The sequence below is a fragment of the Saccopteryx leptura genome, chromosome 6 (genome assembly GCF_036850995.1).
Source record: "Saccopteryx leptura isolate mSacLep1 chromosome 6, mSacLep1_pri_phased_curated, whole genome shotgun sequence".
NCBI classification, from domain to species: Eukaryota; Metazoa; Chordata; class Mammalia; order Chiroptera; family Emballonuridae; genus Saccopteryx; species Saccopteryx leptura.
Window position 1 is genome coordinate 151,192,491 of NC_089508.1, and position 13,171 is coordinate 151,205,661.

Here is a 13,171-nt window from a genome sequence, read left to right on the forward strand (position 1 = left end):
ATAAGTACAACACTAACAACGTAAGCTGAAACTCGCACGTCTCAATTTTTTTGTTTTTATAGGAGCATCATAAACTACATAAAAATGTCGTATGTCGAGACTGCCATAAACCCGAAGACCCCTATAAAAGAAAGGAGTTTCAACCCTGGCTCAGTAGCTTGGTTGGTTAGAGTGTTATCCCGATGTGCAAGGTTGCGGGCTCCATCCCTGGTCAGGGCACATGCAACAATCAACCAATGAATGCACAGGTTGTGGAACAACAAATCAATGTTTCTTTCCCTCTCTCCCTCCCCTTCCTTTCCCCTCTCTAAAATCAATAAGTAAAAGTTAGGGGGAAAAAAGGTTTTATACCTGAAGAGCATAATTCTTTGAGATTCTTTCCACCATATAAGGGACTGTGGTTTGAAAGATTTCTTTAAATGTTAAGGGATTCATCATTGTGAACACACCAGCAAAGTGTTCTAATACCTCCTTCTCTTCTTTCATTCTAACAGTCTGGCAGTTTGCTACTCGAATGTATGTCTGTCCATTTCCTGCTATCTGGACCTAGCACAGAAAAAAAACAAGCAAACCATGGGCATTAAAGCCAAACATCTCTGAATATATTCCATCACCTAATCAGATCAGTTGTATACTTAAAACAGAGCACTTGAATTAGAGTATAAATGCTCCTCCTAAATTCTATCAAATTCTCTAAGCTTGGGCCCTGGCCGGATTGCTCAGTGGTAGAGCGTCAGCCTGGCGTGCAGGAGTCCCGGGTTCGATTCTCGGCCACGGCATACAGCAGAAGTGCCCATCTGCTTCTCCACCCCTCCCCCTCTCCTTCCTCTCTCTCTCTTCCCCTCCCGCAGCCAAGGCTCCACTGGAGCAAAGTTGGCTCGGGCGCTGAGGATAACTCTGTGGCCTCTGCCTCAGGCGCTAGAATGGCTCTGGTTGCAACAGAGCAATGCCCCAGATGGGCACAAGCATCGCCCCTGGTGGGCAGAGCGTTGCCCTTGGTGGGCGTGCCGGGCGGATCCCGGTCGGGCGCATGCGGGAGTCTGTCTGTCTCTCCCCATTTCCAGCTTCAGAAAAATTTAAAAAAAAAAAAAAATACTCTAAGCTTAATTTTAGAAAATAATTTTAAAAAGATTTTGTTACGTGTTCCAAAAAAGAACAAATTAAGTACACTTCAATCTTGTTTCTATTACATTGCGCATTTATATCACCTCCCCCAAAATACACCTATCACACATAAACAAGAATTCTCACCGTAGCCCTGGCCGGTTGGCTCAGCAGTACAGCATCAGCCAGCGTGTGGAAGTTCTGGGTTCAATTCCCGATCAGGGCACACAGGAGAAGCACCCATCTGCTCTCCACCCTTCCCCCTCTCCTTCCTCTCTCTCTCTCTCTCTCTCTCTCTCTCTCTCTCTTCCCCTACCGCAGCCAAGGCTCCACTGGAGCAAAATTGGCCTGGGCGCTGAGGATGGCTCCATGGCCTCCATCTCAGGCGCTAGAATGGCTCCGGCCACAGCAGAACAACGCCCCAGATGGGCAGAGCATCACCCCCTGGTGGACATGCTGAGTAGATCCCGGTCGGGCACATGCGGGAGTCTGCCTGCCTGCTTCTAACTTCGGAAAAATACAATAAAAAAAAAAAAAAATAGAATTCTCACCATAAATGCAATGCTGTGCTACACAGAACAAAAGTAAACCTGGGCACACAACAACTTTAGACCATCCAAAAATAACACCTATTCCATCAACTAGTATCTCTAATTCTAAGGGGTAATTTTCATACTCAATCGAGGGCACTTTCTTACCTGATAAATATCTAATGCCTGCATTGCATATTTCACAAGTTTGATGTAAATCTGAGTTTCTTTGGGCTGCAACTGCTTGTTGGGAATGAACTGAGCTTCTGGAAAAGAAACAGCACGGTAAGTCAATGCAAATAAAACCCACAATGTGAAAAGCAATGTTTGCCTGAATAACTCAAGAGCGGAATTACCACCAGGTGCTTTACATGACGTGATGCCCCACGTGATGGTCTTGACACCACAAACCAAGGTTTTTACCAAACTTCGGCAATCTGTGACTTGAAATGTCTGCTTGTCCTCCTTGTCCTTTTCTCCTTGCTTCTCAAAGGGAGGCACAGGGGCTGGGGTCACAGGGGTGGCAGGGGTAGGAGGAGGGGGCGGGGGTGGAGCTGGGGTGGGAACCGGGGCTGGGGAGGGGGCAGGGCCAGGAGCTGCAGGGGCAGCGGGCACCCCCGGCAGAGTTGCTTCCACAGCTCCAAGTTCTGACTGAGGCTTGCACTTCTTAAAAATGGCAGACAGCTGGTATCGAGCAATGGTGTGAAATTTGAGAACAAAAACCTAGCAGGAGAAAGTGGAGGGTTAAGACAAAAATCATTCCTTTTAAATAGGTCAACAACTCTATCACAAGACAAAACATGAAAATCTCTCTGAAACTACCTGCTTTGTATAAGAAAAGAGCCTGTGCTGTCTTCCCCTCTGCTAACTACAGATGTTATCACGACCTCACTGCACCTGTCAACAATCCACTCAGGACTGCTGGGTGACGAGCATAACAGGGTTGGAGTGAGACCTAGGACAACATGGTCCACACAACTGTCTCCTGGAGGCAGAAATCACACTTTACCCCTTCCCCACACCCGAACTGGGCACCCACTCCAGAGATGCTCACAGCTCATTCAGCACTTTGTATACAGTGTCCCAGGGCCTTGCCAGGCTCTGCACTAAGAACTCTCATGTGCTATTTTATCTGTCTCACACAGCCCTCTGAAGCAGACGCTGTGAATATCTGTGGTTTCAAGATGAGTAAATCAGCACCGAGAAGCTCAGCATCCTGCTCACAGACACTTGGCTAGTTAATGGGAGAGCAGGGATTTGAACCAAAGTGTGCTAACACACAGAATCACACTTGGCAATCTGGCAGCCCCATAAACTTGACAGCAAAGCCCTGGACAAGTTCACAGCGTTCGGGATGGAAGAGCAGAGACCTCTCTGGAGAGCCAGTACCTCCAGCATCCGCATCAGGACGTCTCTCCCGTTGCCACTCTCCTGTTCGCTCTTGGAGCGGATACAGTCCACCAAGTTCAGCAGGAGCTTGCAGGACATGGTCTGGATGCTGCTGGGCAGGGACTCATCATCAATGTTCTTAGCAAAGAGTTGGACGGCTAGGGAGAGGTCGCTGAGGGGCAGGTGCTGCCGAACGTGGTGCACAAGGTCGGCCAGAGTGCTATAGGCGAGGGGCCTGCGGGCAGAGACTTCTGCTAGTGCACATCTCAACAGTCCCACAGGACCACGCCTGCAGGCCACCCTTCTGCTACTACCCACCCAGGAAAGCCACCACTGGGAATGCATGTGTGAGGCACACATAGGGATCCAGTTTCCCCAGCTACACAACTGAAACTCTAATCTTAGTGCTCATAAATTTACTTTCTAAGTTCATACATGTCATAGTAACACTGACAGAGTTAACATGAGCAGAAATAATTATAAGCTCAAGCATTCACTAAATGGGTTTTGTTGCTCATAGAAATAGTATGTATCAAAACTTTATATATACACTGGGGCCATTTTATAGAGATACCTCTGTAACCTGAGTTATTAAGTGCTTTCACACACTAAACAACTAGACACCTGCCAACACTGGGCTAGACACCAGGAACACTACAGACCAAAGTAAACAGTGTGCCTGCCTCAGGAAGCTTATTTACAGCAGGGAAAGTACACAGGTGAAGCAATGAGGCATGTAAATTCAATAGTGCTTGGGAGATGTGTGAAAGAGCTCTGGGAGAAAGACAGGCAGGGACCCACTCTGAGACATGGTGACCGGCAAAGCCTCTTCGAGGTGACATGGACAATGAGACCTGAAGGACAAAAAGGGGGCTGTGGAGCAAAAAGCCACGGAAATTTTCAGATGGAGGAAACAGGAAAGACAAAAGCCCTGAGTGGGAACTGCCTGGAGCAGCCAAGGAGCTGAGAGGCTGCTGAGGCTGCAGCAGGTTGGGGAGGGAAAAGCCAATCCCGTGTGAGTTGTGTGCCACAGTCAAGAGTGGATTTGTCTTTTTCTAAGGGCAACAGAAAGCCATTGGAGGGTGTCCAGCAGGCGTAGCATGATCCAATGCCCAATTCCAGGCAGGCTCAACCCCGTTATAAAGAGCACTTATAATTTTATGTAAATATTCATTTGTACATATATTTTATTTATGTATACTTATAAAGAGTACTTAGTATTTTATAACTTTTACATAGAAAACAGTGAATAGTCTATATCATATTTGAAGTGTTCTCCATATTTCTCAAGAGATCCATTAATCTTCCCTAACTAAAGCCAAAATATTACCAATGTTGATTCACTTTATGTTGCAAAGATGACTAAATCATTAATTTTCTCCTTGAGAAACAATAAATATCACAATGACATGTGTGAGAAATAAAAACTAGAAGGAAATACACCAAAATAGTATCTGTGTTACTTGAGCTCCATGTGCAAAACCCAAAGGCTTTCTTTCCGTCTTTTTTCTTGGTAGGTTATCAAATATTCTTTAATAATGAAAAGATTCATTTATTATATAGAAAGAGAAACAAAAACTAAACCTAGTCTGATAAAGTTTTACCCACAGTTAAAATCAAAATTACTCTGATTTTCCCCTTTATGCAAAGGCACAAAAGCAACATAAGCCATTTCAAAAAATTATTGCAATTCTAAATCCAACAGAAGTGAGGGCCCAACAGCCAATGTCTGTTGAAATACTCGTAACAGAAAATGCCAGGAATCACTGCCCTTCACGTTTAATCACCCAGATATCATGGGTTTAATCTCATACCTGAGAGTCTCTCGAGCAGTGTATCCTGAACCAATTAGTATGGATTCATCAAACAGCTTGTCCATGCAAGGAATGAACTCTAGAACACAAATATCCATTGCACATGTCACCAATTAAACCAATTATGCATTACATAACAGCACTTTCATGGCAGCCAATCTGTAGTCAACTAGCAAGCCAGATCTGAACCTAGGTGAGAAAGACAGCACGTGGATGTATTTTGGTAAAAGACACGCTGTACTGCGGCCACATAAGTCATCTGCTGTCAACGATGCAATTGACACCACATTCAGTGTCAGAGAATAAACTAAGAAGTGAGCTTCATGTCCCCAAACTTCTCTGGAGGTGCATTCCATTGTCCTTAAAAGCTGACACCATCAACCCAAACTTGTCTGGAGAAAGTGGAAGGCAGCACCTTTTAAATGCCCCTTTGTCCACTGCCTTGAAGTTACCCTTCTTAAACATTTTATGCTTAGTCAGCACAGAATATTTCTGCATATAAATTACAAAGGCCTAGAAAATTTTAGTGTTCTCAGAGGCGTGGGCGCCAGCTTAAGGGTCTCAGCCTGGATCAAAGTGACTGGAAACCAACAGGGCTCTTCTGTTCCTCTAATCCTGCAGGTATAACCACCACCAACCCTCTCCCCTTCTCCTGAAAGACTGAAAACCTCGCAGAATGAGAAAAAGCCGGTCTCCACTCAGGGACAATTTCTGAGCATGTGCAGACAGCCTAGTGACTTGCATGTCTTCGGCCTCTGTTCCATATGCCCCTAGGGGAATTCTGGCCACAAACATACAAAGGACATTTAGTGCCGGGAACAAGCTTGACATTATCACCAGCTTTAATAAGTCAAATAAAGTGCATTCTTCACCAGCAAACCGCTACTGAGGGTCAAAGATATAAATAAAATGTGTATTGCACCTCGCCAATGTGCACACCTCTGGTTAACGAACCAAGAGCGGCAGCAAAGGCAGTCCCACCGAGGCCAGAGAAGGGAACACCCTGGACTGCTCTCAGTGAGGTGACCAAGAGAAGGAGGTGCAGAGGAAACATGAAAATGGCATCCAAACCAAATGCTGGAGGGCTGACTAGGGCATAAATTCAAGGAGAAGGAATAAGAAATTGTACAGCATTCATTTCCAGATTCCCCTCCACGACCAAGAACAAAAATCTCTGGGAAAATGGATCACTTTGTTAAATATATCAGGTTTTCTCAAACTACTGCTCTTCAGAATTAGGTTATCATTTGGTGACCAGAAATGTGTTATCATTTGATATTGTCTGAAATGCCAAAAAAGTAAAACTACGTGAAAACTACATTAGTGGATGTGTACATTTTTAACTATGTTAATACATTTCCGTATTTTATAATAATGTAGTTAATACTCGACATAATTATTTAAATGTTTCTTTCAATAAAAATTTTGTTGAGCCTGACCAGGTGGTGGCACAGTGGATAGAGTATTGGACTGGGATGCGGAGGACACAGGTTCGAGACCCCGAGGTCGCCAGCTTGAGCACGGGCTCATCTGGTTTGAACAAAAAAGCTCACCAGTGTGGACCCAAGGTCGCTGGCTCCAGCAAGGGATTACTCGCTCTGCTGAAGGCCCACGGTCAAGGCACATATGAGAAAGCAATCAATGAACAACTAAGGTGTTGCAACGCGCAATGAAAAACTAATGATTGATGCTTCTCATCTCTTCGTTCCTGTCTGTCTGTCTCTGTCTATCCCTCACTCTGACTCTCTCTCTGTCTCTGTAAAAAATTTAAAAAAATTAAAAAAATAAAAAATTTTTGTTGAGATGTGATGCTGTTACTCCAGAAGCTACTATGGGCTTCAAAATAAAGTACCCTGCCTGACTTACGGTGGTGCAGTGGATAAAGCATTGACATGGAACGCTCAGGTTGCTGGTTCAAAACCCTGGCTTTCCTGGTCAAGGAACATATGGGAGTTGATGCTTCCTGCTCCTCCCCCCACTTCTTTCTCTTTCTCTCCTCTCCAAAATGAATAAATAAAACCTTATTTAAAGTTATTAAAATAAATTAAATAAGCTATCCTAAAGCTGAATTCAAGGAATCTAACATGACCAGCCCTTGGAGAGGAGCATCTCAGAAACACTCTGATCTTGTGGAATGGGCTCCATCAAATAGAAATTGAGGCTCTGGCCTCGAAGGAGGGCCTGGCTGTGTGTGATGAAAAGTATGAGAAGAGTCCTTAATCCATCAGCACTTCAACAAGCAGACGGCTCTTGTTACAAAGCCCCCCAGATGCAGCTCCAAAGACCTTGTTACTTGAATGGCAGGAATACAGGAAGTTCATGTGAGAGTGGTACTCAAGGCACAACCAGGAACTTCAGTAGATTTAAAACGTTCCATTTGAGATTCTTCTATTCTGACAGTATTCAGACATGAACATACAGGGAAGGCAAAAAGAAAAAGGAAGCTGCCACCAGACAAGCCTGGTGCCATCACTGTCAAGGCGAGTGGGGCTGTGGGCCGGCCACACCTGAGTTCTCAGCCTGGGCGATGCTTGCACTCGTGGCTGCTCTGTAACTTCTTTTGTGCACTTTTCTGTATGGGCTACATTTCAAAAAAATGGTTTAAGTCCTTTCAGTTATATCCACATATGAGTCACACTATAATTAGCATTTGATAGCACAAAAATATCTGAGCTTTTACTGTGTTAACTCAAGTGTAAACACTCAAACTATACCCTTCTTTTCATATTTAAAAACAATGTAAAGAAGCCCAATCTCAGTTGTACATATGCCCTGATTCACAAGCAAATAAAACATTTAATATTGAAAGATTACTGGGAGAAATGATTAACATATCAAAAATGTTAGGATATAACTTCAACCTAATGATTTGGACATATCAAATATAAAAAGTACTTAAAAATTAAAATTCAATAATTGATATAAAAATATAATTATCAGATTAGCAAAAACAAATATCAGTCTTGTGCATAAAAACAGAACCAATCCATTATTTCACAGCATGGAGAAAGAAATCAATTTTCCGTCTCACCTTTTAAAGCCAGTGAGCAACTAGCTATTTGTAACTTCAAAAGATAAGCAATCAGCCTGACCAGACGGTGGCGCAGTAGATACAGCGCTGGACTGGGATGCAGAGGACCCAGGTTCGAGACCCCAAGGTCGCCAGATTGAGCACAGGCTCATCTGGTTTGAGCAAAAAGCCCACCAGCTTGAACCCATGGTTGCTGGCTCCAGCAAGGGGTTAGTCGGTCTGCTGAAGGCCCGCGGTCAAGGCACATATGAGAAAGCAATCAATGAACAACTAAGGTGTTGCAACGCGCAATGAAAAACTAACGATTGATGCTTCTCATCTCTCTCCGTTCCTGTCTGTCCCTGTCTATCCCTCTCTCTCTCTGGAAAAAAAAAAAAAGATAAGCAATCAGAAGGCAGAAAAGTACCAAGGGAGACTGAAAACATTAAGTAAGCCCTGCTGAAATCCTCACGTTATCAGGAGGCTACACACAGAAAAGGTAGAGGGAGGGACCTGGCGGCAGGCTCAGAGGCAGAAAGGCAGTGGTAGGAGAAAGAGGATGAAGAGGAAAAGAAACTAACAGCAGCAATGAAAAAAGGACAGATTGAACCTCAAATATCTGAGCGTCTGAGCAAGCTCAAGACTCCCCACACACAGCAAGGGATTGTCAGGTAGAGGGTACCCATTTTGCCTTCAGCCACCCAAGACATACCTCATGTCTAAGTTCCCTTAATAAATTCTTAATGGGCCCTGGCCGATTAGCTCAGTTGGTTCGAGTATTGGCCCAAAACCCCAGGATTGCGAGTTCAATCCCGATCAGGCACATAGGGGAAGCGACCAATGAAATCATAACCAAAAGAAACAACAAATGAATGCTTCCCTCTCTCAGTCTCTCTAAAATCAATCAATGAAAAAAATGTAAAAACAAAAACAGCAATGAAATGTGAGCAGAATCCCACTCCCAAAGATGTGGGCAGCACTCATGCCGAACCCCAAAGACGTACGGTTTCTGAGCTCTGTTGTGAGGATGTGCTTCGCAGCAATCAGAAGCTCCTTCCTAAGGTGTGCGGTCTCTGCGGGGCAGTTTGAAAGTAACTGTAACATTCCTTTCACCATCTGCTGAGAGTACTTTGTCACCAACTCCTGGAAAAAGAGGAGGAAAACAACACATTACACTGATTGGTGAATGTCAAGAAAAACCCAAAACTTATAAACTTTATAAGAAACTCATTATGATTAAGGTTGGTTCAAAGGACTCCCAAAACGTTAACAGGCCTACTAAACAAGTATCATACAAAATGGTTTCATAGTTTGTGCGTGCACACTGCCACACCAGAAGCAGCTTTTACACAGTGGGATCATGACTGTCTTCTTTGTACTTTTCCATGTCTTCTCAACTTTCAATAATGAATATGCATTACTTCAGTATTAAGGAGAAAGAGAGAAAAATAATGAAATTTTTAAAAAAATACTTTTTAGGCCCTGGCCGGTTGGCTCAATGGTAGAGCGTCGGCCTGGAGTGCAAGAGTCCCGGGTTCGATTCCCGGCCAGGGCACACAGCAGAAGCACCCATCTGCTTCTCCACCCCTCCCCCTCTCCTTCCTCTCTCTCTCTCTCTCTTCCCCTCCCGCAGCCGAGGCTCCATTGGAACAAAGTTGGCCGGGGCACTGAGGATGGCTCTATGGCCTCTGCCTCAGGCGCTAGAATGGCTCTGGTTGCAACAGAGCAACGCCCCAGAGGGGCAGAGCATCGCCCCCTGGTGGGCATGCCAGGTGGATCCTGGTTGGGCGCATGCGGAAGTCTGTCTGACTGCCTCCCCGTTTCCAACTTCAGAAAAATACAAAAAAAAAAAAAAAATACTTTTTACTAAGACCTTCCATTAATGTAAGTTCTGAATGGACACCAAAGATATGTTTAATCAATTTGTTAAGTCTAATCACAATTCCTTTTTGAGGTGTTTTAGGAAGGCAATTCACCACGGTGACTCAAGCTGACTAAAATATCAAGGGTTACCTAACTCAAATTTTTAAACCAAATGTTCCATTTCAGGTGCTTGACACGGTTCTGGAGGTGGGAGGCCAAAGTGGACTACAAATAGACAAAAGAAAATTTGGGGGGGTGATGGAAATGTTCTATATTTTGATGTGTTGGTGGTTACCAACTTTATGCATTTGTCAATTCATAGAACTGTCTACCTACAAAAGGTGAACCTTATTACATATAAATTCTATCTCAGTAAACCTGACTTCAAAAGTCAATGAACTTACCTGGTAAATTCTGATGATATAAGCTAAAAATGACAATGTTTTAATCTGTGCAGCAATGAAATCAGCATACAACTCCTTGTTGTAAAGCTTATGTTGCCTGAATGAGAAATGAGTAAAATTTACAGTATTAGCTCCTGACCCTTAAATGACATTAGTATTAACAAGTTTGATTTCTACACAGATCAGAACACAGCAGCAACAGTAAACACTCTATACTTATATGCAGCTCCCAATAATTTAAAGGATTTGGAGGCATAAAGTAAGCAGGTCTCCAAGACATTCCACAGCAGTTACAATGTGCACCCGATAACCCTGGTTGTTTAGCTCAGTTGGTTAGTCTTGTCCTAACACATCAAGGTTGTGAGTTCAATCCCCAGTCAGACTACACATCAGAGTCAACCAATGAGTGCATAAAGAAATAACAAATCAAATGTTTCTCTCTCTCCCCTTTCCCTATAAATAAAAGGTAAATAAAAATTTTTAAAACCCTATACAATGTGCACGTGATAAAGCCACTCATCCAGCAGACAGTTCTAAGATGCCTATTTGCTCAATGAAAGAGCCCATGCTAGGGCCACAGGAGCTGTTAGAGCTGACTCACCCTCAGATCCCTCCCTCACATAACTCAGCCAAACAGGTTACAAGTCAAGAAAGTAAGTGGTAATGGTCTTAAGAGGAATGCCGTAATGTTTGAGAAAAAGCTTCACTGAGAATGAATACAGTTCACTGAGTCAGGGATTAAGAGTGACGGATGGAGGAATAAAGGGAGTAAAAAACATTGTACTACTCATGCTGAAAGAAACAGCAAGAACAAAGAAAGGTTTTAAGGTGAGAAAAGCTTGGAGATCCCACAGATAGAAAAGAGAATAGTAATACCTAATGATAGTTCTAAATCTCTAAATTTAAATACCAGCCTGACCAGGCGGTGGCGCAGTGGATAGAGCGTCGGACTGGGATGCGGAAGGACCCAGGTTCGAGACGCCGAAGTCACCAGCTAGAGCGCGGGCTCATCTGGCTTGAGCAAAAAGCTCACCAGCTTGGACCCAAGGTCGCTGGCTCCAGCAAGGGGTTACTCAGTCTGCTGAAGGCCCGCAGTCAAGGCACATATGAGAAAGCTATCAATGAACAACTAAGGTGTCGCAACGTGCAACGAAAAACTAAATGATTGATGCTTCTCATCTCTCCGTTCCTGTCTGTCTATCCCTCTCTCTGACTCTCTCTCTGTAAATAAATAAATAAAAATTAAATTTAAATACCAAAAACAAGTTATTAATCTTTTCAAAGTAAGAAACTAAAGTAACTATTACTATCTTCAGTAAACTACAATTTCAAAAGCAAAAAATAAATATAATTTTACTAATATTATCACTTAGAATTTTTATGCCTTAAAAATGACAGAGCAAGTGTATTTTTACTTGGAATTAAAGCACTGTGACAGCTACTCGCTGACCAAAGAAATCTCACCTGGCTTGAGCAGATACCTGAATTGCAATGGTATTCATGATCAAGGGCACAAATTCAGCAACAACGTTGTGGATATTCAGTTTGTAGAGCTAAGAGCAAACACATCAGATTTTCATGCTTCTATAATCTCTGCTATAGTGAAGTAACTCGGCACATCACATAAACCACGTCAGTCATCGCATCAGTTAGGATGCATGTGCCATACACAAATAATTACAGGTGAACTTTGAACTTTATCATAAAATAAGAAGCCAAAAACCCAAGAAACTAATATCAATACACATACCTGATACATTAAAACAACAATAATGGGCAATTCAGCCAACACTTTCAGAGAAAGAGATCCTCTCGGAATGATGGAATGCTGTGAAAGAGACAAGTAGGAGCGTGGTTATTCCTGTGGCACTTAAAACAGCCACAGTCAGTCCCCCACTTCTGAGCACCGCCCAGTGAGGTAAAGGGAAGGGAAACACTGACACAGTTTTGCAAATATCTGTTGGGAAAGGGACAAACTATTGAAAAACAAAGTATATAGAACTATGATTTAATTTATATTTTTTAATGTAATCACCTGTAGTAAATAACTTGGGAAAAACTTGTCAAAACTAAAATGCAAGCCCTGACTGAGCGGCTCAGAGAACAGAGCACTGTCCCAGCACGCCAAGGTCACAGGTTCCATCCCCAGTCAGGACACATGGTAGGCAACCAATGAGGGCACAACTAAATGGAACAACTAAGTGGAACAAGTTGATGCTTCCCTCTCTCTCTCCTCTCTCAAGTCAATGAAAAAAATTTTAATTAAAAAAAAAAAACCTTAGAAATTCAATTCATCTGAGAAAAAATTTTAATATTATTTTACTTAAAAAAAATAGCAAAAAGTACACATTTATCCAGTTTTAATCAGAAATACTGAGAAATGGAAAATGCTTATAACAACTATAAGAAAAAAATTTAATAGGCTTAATATACATATAGGAATCCCTTAAACAGATAAAAAAATATCAGACTCACTATACAAATGGGCAATGGACAAGCAAAAACAACACGCAAAAACTAATAAACAGAAAAGAAGTTTCTACTCAGAAGAGCAAAGGAATAAAAGCTTTATTCAAAATGCAGTTTCTTGTTTATCCTGGCACAAAATGAAACATTCTGCAAAACTATTTCAGTAAAACAAATGCAAGTGATATTCTTTTTTATATTTTTCTTTTCTTTTTAAGCCTTTACTCATTTTAGAGAGAGACAGAGAAAGAGAAAGGGAGGAGGAGCAGGAAGCATCAACTCCCGTATGTGCCTTGACCAGGCAAGCCCATGGTTTCGAACCAGCGACCTCAGCGTTCCAGGTCAACGTTTAATCCACTGCGCCACCACAGGTCAGGCGATATTCTTAATTCAATCATAAAAGTATAGTCACAATGAATGCTCAATACATTTTACCTGTGTGGCAGATACTACAAATACATTACCTGCAGACAGATTCCACAGAACAGGTTTTTCGGATAATGAGATAAAAAATTAAGGCCAGAACAAAGGTTTGTAAACCTTTCCTACTGTCAGAAAACCCAAGTAGTGGGGCCAGAACATTGTCTCAGA

The 13,171-nt window shown here is 42.8% G+C and overlaps 1 protein-coding gene across 14 annotated transcripts in view; it reads right to left on the bottom strand.

The window, feature by feature from the left end:
- TRRAP (transformation/transcription domain associated protein) overlaps positions 1 to 13,171 on the bottom strand; it is a 134,829-nt gene that overhangs the window by 101,646 nt on the left and 20,012 nt on the right. For all 14 annotated transcript variants that reach the window (XM_066343904.1, XM_066343905.1, XM_066343901.1 and 11 more), the window contains exons 9-17: positions 11,865 to 11,942; positions 11,579 to 11,667; positions 10,115 to 10,211; positions 8,852 to 8,990; positions 4,838 to 4,916; positions 3,024 to 3,258; positions 1,991 to 2,357; positions 1,803 to 1,900; positions 352 to 546 (exon numbers count right to left, since the gene is read on the bottom strand). In XM_066343904.1, coding sequence (XP_066200001.1) covers positions 352 to 546; positions 1,803 to 1,900; positions 1,991 to 2,357; positions 3,024 to 3,258; positions 4,838 to 4,916; positions 8,852 to 8,990; positions 10,115 to 10,211; positions 11,579 to 11,667; positions 11,865 to 11,942 — 1,377 coding nt within the window. The remainder of the gene's footprint in view (positions 1 to 351; positions 547 to 1,802; positions 1,901 to 1,990; positions 2,358 to 3,023; positions 3,259 to 4,837; positions 4,917 to 8,851; positions 8,991 to 10,114; positions 10,212 to 11,578; positions 11,668 to 11,864; positions 11,943 to 13,171) is intronic.